This window comes from Syzygium oleosum, unplaced genomic scaffold (assembly GCF_021117445.2).
Source record: "Syzygium oleosum isolate NSW1041296 unplaced genomic scaffold, Sole_v2.1 Sole_v2.20, whole genome shotgun sequence".
NCBI classification, from domain to species: domain Eukaryota; kingdom Viridiplantae; phylum Streptophyta; class Magnoliopsida; order Myrtales; family Myrtaceae; genus Syzygium; species Syzygium oleosum.
Genome location: NW_026607504.1, coordinates 6897906 through 6911727, shown reverse-complemented (window position 1 = coordinate 6911727; position 13822 = coordinate 6897906). Strand labels below are relative to the sequence as shown.

Genomic DNA, 13822 nt, shown 5'->3' with positions numbered 1-13822 from the left:
AAAAATCAGAAATTATCGTAGAAACTTATTTTTGTATATACTGTAGAACAAATGGCTTGGATCCATAAAGTTTTTTCACTGACGATGAACTGAAATCTAAAGGTGTGTTCTTTTCGGAAAAAAAGTTCATGAAAATGTTTTCCCCTCTTCAGGTTAAGGGATTCAATTACCTAGCTTTAATCGTGCATGTTTTCTTTGGCCGTAAAAGGTTTTCAGTTAATCGATCATTTTCAGCAAACCAAACGCACGAATGTCCAGAAAATTAATTCATAGAAAATTTTCTCACTCAAACAAATATACACTAAATATACTATATAATGACGAAGAACCATGCGAATAAATAATCAAAAGCAGGATCCCAAATTCTAAGGTATTTTCGTAACCTCTACTTCTCTTGTCTTAACAAAACTCTCCAAATTGTCCACGTCGGAAAAACTTTCGGGAAGAGCCCCTCTTTTCGTCAGTTTTAACTTATCAACATCACGCATGATCAGAAGAACATGTAAAAAGAGAAAAACAATTTGAATGCACTCACTCCGAGGAATTCATTAGAAGAGCAAGATCCAAATAAATCCACCACAAAAGGAAACATCTTCAACAGGGTTTTCAGAGTTTTTCGAGACGTGGATCTGGCACATTCAAATTCATTTTATTACATTTCCGCATCAAATATTATAGTCCTAAATATTTATGCGAAATTCTAATACAATTCTTTTAGCGAATTTTTGGTCGAAAATCGTTAACATATATGGTTTAGGACTGAATGATCAGATAGTTTCGCCTTCACAAACATTCTCGAGATTTTCAATATAATTAGTGCCGTGGGGACGGACTTGTCAACGTGTCTATAAGATAATGCACCTATCTCTATCTCTATCTCTATCTCCCCAGATCACATTCAAAGTCGATTATTAACCTTGCTTTTGGCAAAGGGGATCTCGGACCTAAAAGTACAAGGGTTCTTGATGGGGGTCGAGTTAAAAGTCTATATCGACCTACTAACTACAAGTCTCCAAGTCCGCAAGGTCAATCGTGTCGTTTGGACACACCCCAACGATGATCATAATCCCACCTTTGCGTATGCTATGCATCAGACTTAGGTGGAGCCACGAAAAAATCTTAAATATATCAAAACCCTAAAGTATATAATATTAGTGAAATTTCAAGAATGTTATGTTACAGCCAAGAGCTGAGACCCCTAGATACCACCTTCATGCAGCAGAGATCTTTAACGTTGTTTTCAGCAACCCCACAAAAAAGAAAAAGAAAAAGAAAAAGAAAAAGAAAAAGAAAAAGATCCCTCTGGCAAAAGAGCTGAAATATATAAAGATTAGACAAGGAGGCAATATATTAGAGCCCTGATAAATTTTTTCGTTTATCGATTTCGATAAAAAAAAATATTTTGATTTTTTCACAACACCAGCCATGGATCACGCAAGGCTGTAATTTTTCTATTCGATTGTTTAATAAGTGTGGCGCATTTTCGTCATTAATGACGCTTTTCGGAGGAGCTGAACGATCAAAGTCAACCACGATCTTCTCCCTCCTGCACATGTTCATCGAACCATCTATTTCAATACAATAGGCTCGGACACATGGGATCAACAACCTGACCAAGGTCCCCACAAGATTATTCGAGAAATTTGTTATTCCTAATTAGCATCATTAAAGTATAACTAAGTAGATTAATGTTTTTTAAACATGAAATATCTGAGTGGTATACGATTCAATATCTTTTGAGGTGACATTGTGCGTTCCACTGGAAAAAGATTTGGTAAAAAGGAAGAAATGCTTCATATGGGGAATGTTACTATTTCATAAAAAAAATCATAATTAAATTCTATAGCAATAGGAGTTAAAGATGCCAGCTCAAGACAAAGTTGATCCTTTCGTTCGAATTATCAATTGAAAGTATACTTAATACGTCTAGAATTTAAACACCCTTCGATCTTATACACAATCATAGAATCGGAAGTTCTAATGTGTAAGGGACACGTACAAATCACTGAGTATGACTGACCTAGATATATGGAGAGAATATCAAGAGTAATGCTTTTACTTCGCCAAAACTCGAGAGTTACAAATCGATAATAATGTCAACTCCACATCGCTCTTAGTATTTACACGGGCCTTGCCAGGAAATTCGATTTTCATCGAATCCACCGTAATTATGTTGTCGAAAAACGATGAGTTCGAAGCTTTAAGTATTGCATGCACCGATGTATTGGGATCAGTTCATATGATCCGTTGGATTTTGCACGTATCGCTCGCGTGGAATCCATGTGATTTAATGGAGTGCATGTGTAGGATCTTTTCCTAATGTGGGCTTTTCCCAAATCCTAGTGAATTTGGCTACACATAAAGACATCTATAAATGCATGGCATCTCTCGATTCGCTTCCTCTCAGCACTGCGAGGAAGCCACTAAACGACAACACCAGCACTCCCATCTTTAGGGCCCTCCTCATTTTGGAGGCAACCAAAGGTGGAACCTCCCAAATCGAGTGCGAACGAATCTGACTGTCGTTCTTCTCTCCGGAGCGTCCCGTGTGCGCCCGATCGTGCGTCGAAAAATGAGCGACGAGGACAAGAACGGTGCCGGGGCGGCGAAGAAGAGGGAGATGGGGAGGACGACCGGTTCTCTCCACTCCATCTTTATGCATGCCGATGCCGCCGACAAGCTGCTGATGGCCCTCGGCTTCCTCGGAGCTGTTGGGGATGGCTTCTCGACTCCGCTGGTCTTGTTCATCAGCAGCCGCTTGATGAACCACATCGGCGGCACGTCGTCTTTTACGACGGGCACGTTCCTCCACAGCATTAACAAGGTCCGCCCCCTCCGTTTGCATTCAGGTTAATTTTGTTCTATCATTAAGAGGGGCCGAGTTTCTTACGTTTTGTGTCCCCATGCGATTTGACAGAATGCAGTGGCTCTTCTGTACTTGGCGTGTGGCTCGTTCGTTGCTTGTTTCTTGGGTCGGTCCTATTTCTGTCTCTCTCAAATTTGAGTTTACCCCTTCATTGTTTTCTTACTTAACATCTATGTTTCGAACATGCGATTTGATTAGAGGGATACTGTTGGACGAGGACGGGAGAGAGACAAGCCGCAAGGATGCGAGCCCGCTACTTGAAGGCCGTCCTACGACAGGATGTGGGCTACTTCGACGTGCATGTGACCAGCACGTCCGAGGTCATCACGAGCGTGTCCAACGACAGCCTTGTGATCCAAGATGTCCTGTCCGAGAAGGTTAAAATGTCCTATCTAATCACTAGTACAAAGTAATATAACATTAAAGACTAGCCAAGCCCCATAAGGGCTGTCACGCTTCGTTTGATCTATAAATTGAGGCATGTAAACGATTGTTGATGGAATGTCATGTTTTGTGTAGGTGCCGAATTTCCTGATGAACGCCTCGATGTTCACTGGAAGCTACTTCGTGGCGTTCCTGATGCTATGGAGGCTGGCCATCGTCGGGTTCCCATTTGTGGTCCTCTTGGTCATCCCTGGGCTCATGTATGGGCGAACCCTGATGAACCTGGCGAGGAAGATCCGGAAGGAGTACAACAAGGCTGGTGCGGTCGTGGAACAGGCGGTCTCGTCCATCCGGACTGTCTACGCCTTTGTTGGGGAGGACAAGACGATCGCTGAGTACTCTGCCGCGCTCCGGGGGTCGGTTGACCTTGGTCTGAGGCAGGGGCTGGCCAAGGGCCTGGCCATCGGGAGCAACGGCGTTGTCTTTGCGATCTGGTCCTTCATGTCCTACTACGGCAGCAGGATGGTGATGTACCATGGCGCCCAGGGCGGGACCGTTTTTGCTGTTGGCGCCGCCATCGCCGTCGGTGGACTGTAATGCTCTCTCACTGATCAAATCCTAAAGAATACTTTTTTTTTGGCTTCTCTTTCAATGATTAAAGCTTAAAAATTTAGGCTTGAAGCACTTGTTTCATTTTCAACCCCAAAAGTGATAACATCTTGCTGTCCTATAACCTTTCAGAATTTTTAGTAGGGAAGTAGCTAACTGGTGCAATAGTTGTTCCTTCAAAAGGAAAGCTTCAATTAAGTAATACTTAGAATAGAATAATTTGACATTTGCGCCAAACCATTCCAACACAAAAAGAACCGAAAAAGTGATGTCATTTTCTTCATTCCAATTCTTGATCGTTGATGCAGTGCATTAGGAGCTGGGCTACCCAACCTGAAGTACTTCTCGGAAGCATGCTCGGCGGGCGAGCGCATAATGGAAATGATCAACCGGGTCCCAAAGATCGACTCGGACAGCACGGAGGGTGAGATCCTCAACACAGTCTCGGGCGAAGCTGAGTTCAGGCACGTCCAGTTCGCATACCCGTCGAGGCCCGATACCATGATCTTCCGGGACTTCAACCTGAGAGTCCCGGCAGGCAGGACGGTGGCCCTGGTAGGCGGGAGCGGCTCGGGCAAGTCAACAGTGATATCGCTGCTGCAGAGGTTCTATGACCCGCTCGGCGGGGAGATACTGCTGGATGGAGTGCTCATTGAGAGGTTGCAGGTCAAGTGGTTGAGGTCACAGATGGGCCTGGTGAGCCAAGAGCCTGCACTTTTTGCTACTTCCATTAAAGAGAACATATTGTTTGGCAAGGAAGATGCAACATTTGATGAGGTTGTGGAAGCTGCCAAGGCCTCCAATGCCCACAACTTCATCTCTCAGCTTCCTCAGGCGTACGATACCCAGGTGAGTGTCGCATCTGATTCCACATAAAGTACTAATTGCGAGATTTGGACCCATCGATTTTCGCTTTCTTCGAGTAAACCTAGTGGGCATTCGGGCAAGACGCATGTCCAGCAGCAACATAGCTGGTCGGAAAATGGTAAGGCATGCTAGGAGATTGACTTGATCAACATAAACAGGAAGTATCGTATGGTCTTTAAAGGGATTTTGTCTCGAAAAACAAATCGCTTGGAGTTTGCAAACCATTATAAAGAAATGCAATTTGACATCTTACATGCTTCGAATTGCTAGGCGTTACCCTTTCCAAACCGTTTTCGTAGATCAAAATTGTTACTCTAAGCTTCCTCGGGTAAATATCCAGCGCTAAACCGGACAGTGTAGGCTGCATGTCCGTAGTGTAATGTTCAGTGTAAATTGTCAAGTAAAAAAGCTAGGAGCAAATTGCAGGACATGAAAAGATTCATGGGGGGATTTAGCCTTTATCCCTTGAGTAAAGTAAGAACATCGGTTCATTTTTGGGACACGGGGGCCACAAACGGCAAAGTGGAGAGTACACAGGATTCTTGTTTTCCTCTTAAGGGTTTGCAGAAATGCAGAGGATAACAGTGCCACTCAACCATCCTAGTCGAGTTTAACGAATGAAAATGGTGCTCGACTAAGACATTCGAGATGATTTCTGTGCTGAACTTCTTGGGTCTTCCCGAGAGAATGTTCTTTGTTCCCCAAAAAATGGCCGACTCACCAGTCACATTACCACTCTAAAACGAACACCAGCCTCTCTTCGAATGGTGGGCGCACCACGATTCCTTTCTCGAGCATGATCATGATATTTGTAGTTGACCCAACACACGTCCACCTCGCACCCAACTTTGCCGCTGGCTTTTTTCTTACACGGTCGCTCGTTCTGTTCCAGGCCAAGCTTGCGCCCCAACATCTTCAACTGTGCGCCCCCCCGTGCTCACTAGTCATTAGCAGTTATGTTGATGACGAGTGCCTGACAAAATCACCGGATCACCACGTGTCGTCGTAATTAAGTGAACAGATAGACATCGAATTCGAAATTTTAAAAGTTTAATCTGATGTCTTAATGTTTAGTTGGTATAGGTCCTAGACCACTAGAGGTCCCATTAGCTTCCGACTATAGATAAAAAACAAATACGAGAAAAATATCAAAATAATAGGTCTTGCTCAAACTCGCACACAAAATTTAATGTGAATAATCACTGTAGATTGCTTCGTCATTAGTTAATTTGAATGGCCACCGTGCAATTGTAAACTTTTCAGGTAGGTGAGCGAGGCGTGCAAATGTCCGGCGGCCAGAAGCAGAGGATCGCCATAGCGAGGGCCATCATCAAGTCCCCGAGGATCCTCCTCCTCGACGAGGCCACGAGCGCGCTCGACTCTGAGTCGGAGCGGGTTGTCCAGGAGGCCCTCGACGAGGCTGCCATCGGCCGCACCACCATCATTGTTGCCCACCGCCTCTCCACCATCCGCAATGCCGACATCATCGCCGTTGTCCAGGACGGCCGCATCCATGAGTCCGGCTCCCATGAAGAGCTCATCGGCGACGACTCCAGCCTCTATGCCTCCCTCATTCGGCTCCAGCAGACCAAGGGCCGCAACGCCACTGCCCCCCACCACCACCACGAGGACTTCACCTCGTCGACCATATCTGCTGCGGATGCCAACAACACGAGCAGCCGGAGGCTCTCACTCGTGAGCCGGTCAAGCTCGGCCAACTCGGTCGCCGGGCCAGGCCGGGCTTCGCTTGGTGGTGCAGACCAGACTGGCTTCATGGACGAGCAGAAGTTCCCGGTGCCATCACTTAGGAGGCTACTGGCGTTGAACGCGCCCGAGTGGAGGCAGGCGTGCATGGGGGGCGTGAGCGCAGTGCTGTTCGGGGCGGTCCAGCCGATCTACGCCTTCGCGCTGGGGTCGGTAATCTCGGTCTATTTCCTGTCGGACCACGATGAGGTGAAACGCAAGACTAGGACCTACGCCTTATGTTTCCTGGGGTTGGCCGTGTTCTCTCTGCTGATCAATGTGTCGCAGCATTACAACTTCGCGTACATGGGCGAGTGCTTAACCAAGAGGCTGAGGGAGAGGATGTTGTCCAAGATCTTGACGTTCGAAGTCGGGTGGTTCGATCAGGACGAGAATTCGAGCGGCACGATCTGCGGGCGACTCGCCAAGGACGCCAGTGTGGTACGTGCGTTTTCTTTTTGAAGCTCTACAACATCGCCAGAATTGCAAAATGCTGTGATTTTAACAATGTCCTTCTTCTTATGGGGTCGGTCAGGTGAGATCTCTGGTGGGTGATCGGATGGCTCTTCTCGTACAAACTGTGTCAGCTGTGACCATAGCGTTCACGATGGGACTGGTCATCGCATGGAGGCTGGCCTTGGTGATGATAGCTGTCCAGCCCATCGTCATCGCTTGCTTCTACGCCCAGAGAGTCCTCCTCAAGCGCATGTCCCAGAAGGCCATCAAAGCCCAAGACGAGAGCAGCAAGCTCGCTGCCGAAGCCGTCTCCAATCTCCGGACCATCACCGCCTTCTCCTCCCAGGACCGGATCCTCAGGATGCTCGAACGGGTGCAGGAGGGCCCGCGCCGGGAGAGCATCAAGCAATCTTGGTATGCCGGGCTCGGGCTCGGCGCCTCCCAGAGCCTCACTTCCTGCACCTGGGCCCTGGACTTCTGGTACGGTGGCAAGCTCATCGCCGAGGGCTACATCACGGGGAAGGCACTCTTCGAGACCTTCATGATCTTGGTGAGCACGGGCCGAGTCATTGCCGACGCCGGGAGCATGACGTCGGACCTTGTTAAGGGATCGGACGCCGTCGGCTCGGTCTTCGCCATCTTGGATCGATACACTAGGATCGAGCCCGAAGACGCGGAAGGGCACAAGCCCGAAAAGATAACAGGCCAGGTCGAAATTCGCGACGTGGACTTTGCCTACCCGGCTAGGCCCGACGTCATGATATTCAAGGACTTCTCAATCAGGATCGAAGCTGGGAAATCAACAGCATTGGTGGGGCAGAGCGGGTCGGGCAAATCGACGATAATCGGATTGATCGAGAGATTTTATGATCCGCTCAAGGGCGTAGTGAAAGTCGACGGCCGAGACATAAGGTCGTATCACTTGCGATCATTGAGGAAGCACATCGCGCTCGTCAGCCAGGAACCCACGTTATTCGCGGGCACCGTGAGAGAGAACATTGTGTACGGCGCCTCCGGAGACGTGGGCGAGGCAGAGATCATCGAGGCGGCCAAGGTGGCGAACGCGCACGACTTCATCGCGTCCCTGAAGGACGGCTACGACACGTGGTGCGGGGACAGGGGGGTGCAGCTCTCGGGCGGGCAGAAGCAGAGGATCGCGATCGCCCGGGCCATACTCAAGAACCCCACGATCCTGCTGCTGGACGAGGCCACCAGCGCGCTCGACAGCCAGTCCGAGAAGATCGTGCAGGATGCCCTGGAGCGAGTGATGGTGGGTCGAACTAGCGTGGTGGTGGCGCACAGGCTGAGCACCATCCAGAACTGCGACGCCATCGCCGTCTTGGACAAGGGGAAGGTGGTGGAGAAAGGGACGCACCCCTCCCTCCTGGCCAAAGGGCCGTCGGGGGCTTACTACTCGTTGGTCAGCCTCCAAAGAACCGGGGCTCCTACTTAGTTTCATAATAATGATTAAGCATTTGGAAGACTCTTTCGAAGTCGAGAGGCAAAAAAAACCCATAAGCCAAGAGAAAAATCTTCTTTCTGTAAATGTCATGGAGGGAGATGAAGCAATAAAATGGAAGATGCTTCTTTCTTTTGTCGTTGCATAAGAATGTACGTGTACAAATTTGATGTGCTATAACATTGGAAACATAAGGAGACTATGGTCATGCTATAATTTAATAATGTAAGAGAGGGGAGACGTGATCCAGCAATTTGTGGACACATTCACGGGGCATGTGCCCGACGGACCAATTCGGGCCATTGAGATAGATTCATCTTCCTGTTTTATGGGCTTTCGATTTGGTACTCTTTGGAGCTGGACCTCACCTCATCGAGTATAATTACCCTTTCGTATATTTTAATCGAATAAGAGGAAACAATTAAAAAGTTTAAAACAAAAGTTACCACAAGGGCAAACTTTTTTATTTTAGAGTTTTTTAAATTATGCACTATGTGTGAAATTAACGCATTAATATTAATGTTTTTGAAAATTTGTTAGTTGTTGTAATTGGTACATTCTATCCATTAACTTTTCTTTTGACTTGAGAAACCCTCAATTTTTTGATCTATAATGTATACTTTTTCGTTTCGTTTTACTTTGGAAGTCTTCTATGTACACCAGTTACAACTTAATATAAAAACTAGATAGCTTTGATGATGATATTTTTGGATTCGATTTGAATTTTGATTTCCTTATACGTTTAGATTTACTTAAAAATCATGATACAAATTGATGTGTTTGAATATTTCAAGTTATTTAATCCCCCATGGAGTGATCTTATTCTTTTAGTCTTTGAAGGTATGTAATTCAATAATTTACAATTAATTCTGTGGAAATTCATTAACGTTTGTATAGATTTTTTCCCTAAAAAGTAGGGAATAGGTTCTCATTTGTGGTAAGAATTTTCTTTTTGGTCGAAATTGTGGTAAGAAATTTACTCCAATGTAAACTTGAAGAGATACCGATCGGGGAGTAAGAATAAGGTAGGTAGCTAATTCGGAAATGAATCTGGAAAATGGGGACAGCATATGCCAAGAGATTAATATTATGAAGGCGTGAAAGAATCTAATATGGTAAAATAAATTGAAAATATTGGTAAAAATATTATTGGTACCTTAAACTGAGAAAGTAATGGGATGGTAAGTAAGAATATGGTAGATAGCTATTAGGAAATTATGTTAATGTAAGGCGTCAAAGAGAGTAACATTAGATCCTAGGAAGGTCGCATATAGAAATTTGGAACAACCATTCTTGTGTATATATGGATATTGTAATCGGAAGGTCGTATAAGGAAGGTCATTATCGCACAAAAAAATTTGTTGTAATCGGTAGCTAGATATCATATTAACTAGATGACGCGTTTTACGCAGGAGGAGAAAGTTGTCTAAAAAATCTCAAATCTATTGTACGGTGGTCAATTCAGCCATGAACTTTCAAATTGAGTCAATTTAGTTCTAAACATTTTGATGATTTGTCAATATAGTCTTTCCAACCAAATTTGTCTGGAAATTGCTGACGTAGACGTCGTCCACCTGTCTACATGGGCACGACCAACACTAATATGAACAATTTTTGCAAAATTTTTAATAATTTTAGATTTTTATTTTTTTCTATTTTTCTCTACCGGCTTGGATGCCCTTACCTTGCCAAATTTGGTGAGGGTGTTGTGGCCCTCACCCAAGCCCTCGTCGGTCACGATGAGCTGGCTGGGGTCGCTGGCCCTCGCCACTGGCCAGCAAGGGTCGCCAGGCCCCAATTAGTGGTTGCAGGCCCTTAACATTGAAAAAATAAAAAAAAAAACAATCTGTAAATTTTTAAAAAAAATAATGATAATTATCAACGTCAGCGCCGGTCATCTGCCATGTAGGACAGCCGGCGTTCATGTTAGCAATATCCGCCAATAATTGGCTGGAATGACTAACTACATAGGGAAAAGTATCAGAAAAGTCTCCAACCTATTATATTTGTGTCAATTTAATTATAAATCTTTTAATGGAGCCAATTTAGTACTAAGCTTTTTGACCTTGAGCCAATTAAGTCATTTCCGCTAATTTTGGCCGAATATTGCGGACGTCAACGTCGGCCGGCCGACATGGCATGGCAAATGATAACGTGGACATTTTTAATAATATTCGAAATTTTTTTATTTTCCTTTCTTTTTTTCCTCCTCTTTCCTCTGGGGGCCAACACGGCCATGGCTGGTGAGGGCTTTCCTCGCCCGAGCAATTGGCCAGAGGCAAGGGCCAGCGAAAAAGGAAAGAGAAAGAAAAGAAAAAAAAAAAAGTTTATGATTGAATTGACAATTATACGACAGGTTTATGACTAACTAGGTAATAATCCATTCCCACTATATCTAGCTGATTCAGAATCTTCAAAGGAAAGAGATAAAGTTACCGAGAGCGGTACATAAGCTAGGAATAATTTGAGGAGACGATACGGAGAAAAATCATGTTCTTCCATGAAATGCATCCCTTTGTCCTGATCAACAACTCATTTTAGATCCAGTTGCATTCCTATCGTCCTTGTGCACCTTTTTCATCATGTTCTGATCGTGGTCCAAATCGGCGCAATCTTTCATCTCGGGTTGAGAGTCGACCATCTTGTCTCGACGGGTTTGGTCCAAAACAAAGACAAGAGAAAGGAAAGATTACTTTGTGCGACGAAAGATCTGATCGAAAGAAATGGAAGACAAAAATGGTCACCTTACCATTTGCAATCGGCGTGAGTTCGGTGTGGTGGTAGAGCTGAGCTCGTCCTGATGCCAGAAGTTTTCAGACAAGAATCTCTTGAATTTCTCGGATAAGTCCCGATGGCCGGCAACCTACAAACATTACAAAATTAAATGGTGGTCGACTCTCAAGCTGAGGTGAAGTTAGACAAAGATTGGGCCGGTTTGGACCCTAATGAGGACATGATGAAGAAGGTGCACAAAGACAATAGGAATGCAACTGGATCTGATATGAGTTGTTGATCAGGACATAGGGATGTATTTTATGGAAGAAGAATTCATCAATATATTCACTTTTCCCTGTACTGCTTTTCCTTCTTGATTTATGGATCTGAATTAGTTTGTAAGAGATCATCATCTAATGAATTTCTGGAATATGGAGCTAAGTTATTTTCATCACTCTAGATGTTATTCTTGGATATTGGTTATTTGCTTGTGCCAGGAATGAGTAATGTGTGTATGTTAATAGTCAATAAGTTACTTGGCGTGGGCATTGAGCGAAATGTTAGTCTATGCAATTTTTAATTGACGATGATGATAAAACATTATGAGATAAGAAATGTTATGTTTCACTGGTGGGGAAAACTAATTCCCAGTAATTTTTTCGTGTATGTGATGTTAAATTTCTTTTTCCTTCATTTTGGGATTTTTCTTCGTATTGTCTATTCATAGGTTATGTACCTTTCTCGGTAACTTTGTCTCTTTCCTTTGAAGGTTCCGAATCAGCCAGATATGGTGGGAAGGGATTATTACCTAGTTAACCCTAAACCTATCGTCCATATGTCAATTCAATCATCAACTTTCTAATTTGGTAAATGTAGTCCTAAACATTTTTATGATTTTCTAATGTAGTTCTTTCCGGTCAATTGCTATCGGAAATCACTGACGTAACGTTCGGTCATCATCGGCCATTTTATGTGGTGCGACCAATACTCTAACGTGGCAAAACAAAGCCGTTTTTGTCTAAATTTTTTAATTTTCTCTTATTTTTCCTTGACATATATGGTAACTGTTCATCTTCTTCTCCGACGGGGTCTACCTTCTTTACATTTCCTATCTGACTCCTCCATTATTGACTCACATTTTAGCGTGGAGTTCCTCCTTCCTCCACCAGCAATTTGAAGATCCGCAGTGGCCAACTATCACACATTTTCAATAAACAACATAATCAACATAAGGCATTCTAAGTTACAACTGCAGCAACTCAAGAGTGGTCGACATCATTTCCACATTCAGATTGGAGAAACAACTCGGGGTGTTCTACTTTCCGCAGAAACTACATATCACGGCACTAATACAATTCAGCCAGCTATTATGCAATTTCTTCTAATAACAACATCAAATTCCAAATCGGACGACACTAGAGAATCGTATTCATGCATGACTACAGAGCCACAACTCAAGAAGAGACAAGCCCAAGTCTAGATCAAGGCTTGGAGCATGGTGGCTGTTAGTCTAGGAGAGTGGACGTAGACATGATATAAGTCGAACCACTGTAAATTCTATTTGCAATCTCTTCTAACTCTTCACCCATTTTTCATAATTTTTTCTGATAGAAGCATATTGCATTGGATATAAGGATATACCATCTGATATGAGCATATTACGTTTGATACTACCAAGCTTTCTCTGCTTATATCCAAGTCCAGTTTGAAATATTCTGCGAAAATTTGTAATATCTTTTAAAAAAACTTATTTATCTTCTTTTAAGTTGCATTGTTAGCCTCAAACAGAAGGAAACCAAACGGTTGTGGCGGAGATTCAGAGTGGCGGAGATTCAGAGTGGAAAAGTTGAAGATGGAAAGAGCAAAGGTAGCCATTAGAGATTTGCCGAGAGCTTGTCACGTCCGAAACGAATATGGAGAAGAACAAGAAATCACAATAATACATGAAATTTAGTAGAGAAGATGAACAGGAAAAAAAAAGTCCAAGCCCAAATACGGGTTTCAATTTTCATCGTAAAGTTGAAGATGAACAGCAAAAGAAAAAATAGAGAAAATAAAAGAAATAGAGAGAAAAAAGGAAAAAAAATCAGAAAATTAAAAAAATTACTAGAAATGACATTATTTTGAGTAGAGTTGTCCATGTCAGATCGCCAACAGTGAGACGTAAGACAGTCGGCGATGACTAGACCGTCATATTCACTTCAGCAATTTCCGGCCAATTTTGATCAGATGGACTACATTAGAAAATCATGAAAAATGTTTAAGACCAAATTAACATCCGTATAATATATTAAAGACCGGTTTGGGTAATTTTCCCTTAGTTGGAATATTATGCAATAATTTTGCATGTTTAATCTTTTTTCAGTTGTTTGTGATGATGATATTGGTTGTTGAAATGACTTTTGATGATTGATATGCGTTATGTGGACTTTTTAATTCATTTTTCAGATAATTATAGTAGATTTAAATATTGAGCGACAGGCGGTGTCCAGGGGAACAAACATCTACTTCAGCGAGGGCAATGTTTTGGAAGAAAATGCTTTTCAACAATTAGTCAGTTTCACACGATTTACTTAAAGTTGCATGTGGAGAGGATACTTTCTGAATCGGCTCATCTTATATTATTGCTATAAGTAATTTAGTCATTGCCATCAGTAATATAGTCATTGCCCAATGATTAGTGGTGTTAACTGCTTAAGAGAGGGATTAGTGAAGTTACCTAC

At 43.5% G+C, this 13822-nt stretch overlaps 1 protein-coding gene across 2 annotated transcripts; it reads left to right on the top strand.

Moving 5' to 3' along the window:
- Positions 1–2394: 2394 nt before the first annotated feature.
- On the top strand, positions 2395–8600 carry LOC115670537 (ABC transporter B family member 15-like). Of its 2 annotated transcripts, none has more exons than XM_030591850.2 (7): positions 2395–2824; positions 2918–2972; positions 3065–3243; positions 3386–3843; positions 4168–4708; positions 5990–6910; positions 7005–8600. In XM_030591850.2, the coding sequence occupies exons 1-7, from the start codon at positions 2573–2575 to the stop codon at positions 8376–8378; spliced, it is 3780 nt and encodes a 1259-aa protein (XP_030447710.2). In that variant the 5' UTR covers positions 2395–2572; the 3' UTR covers positions 8379–8600. The 2 variants fall into 2 exon arrangements, with proteins under 2 accessions (XP_030447710.2, XP_056176671.1); XM_056320696.1 differs by having other exon boundaries at positions 4168–4712; positions 5994–6910.
- The last annotated feature ends 5222 nt before the right edge of the window (positions 8601–13822 follow it).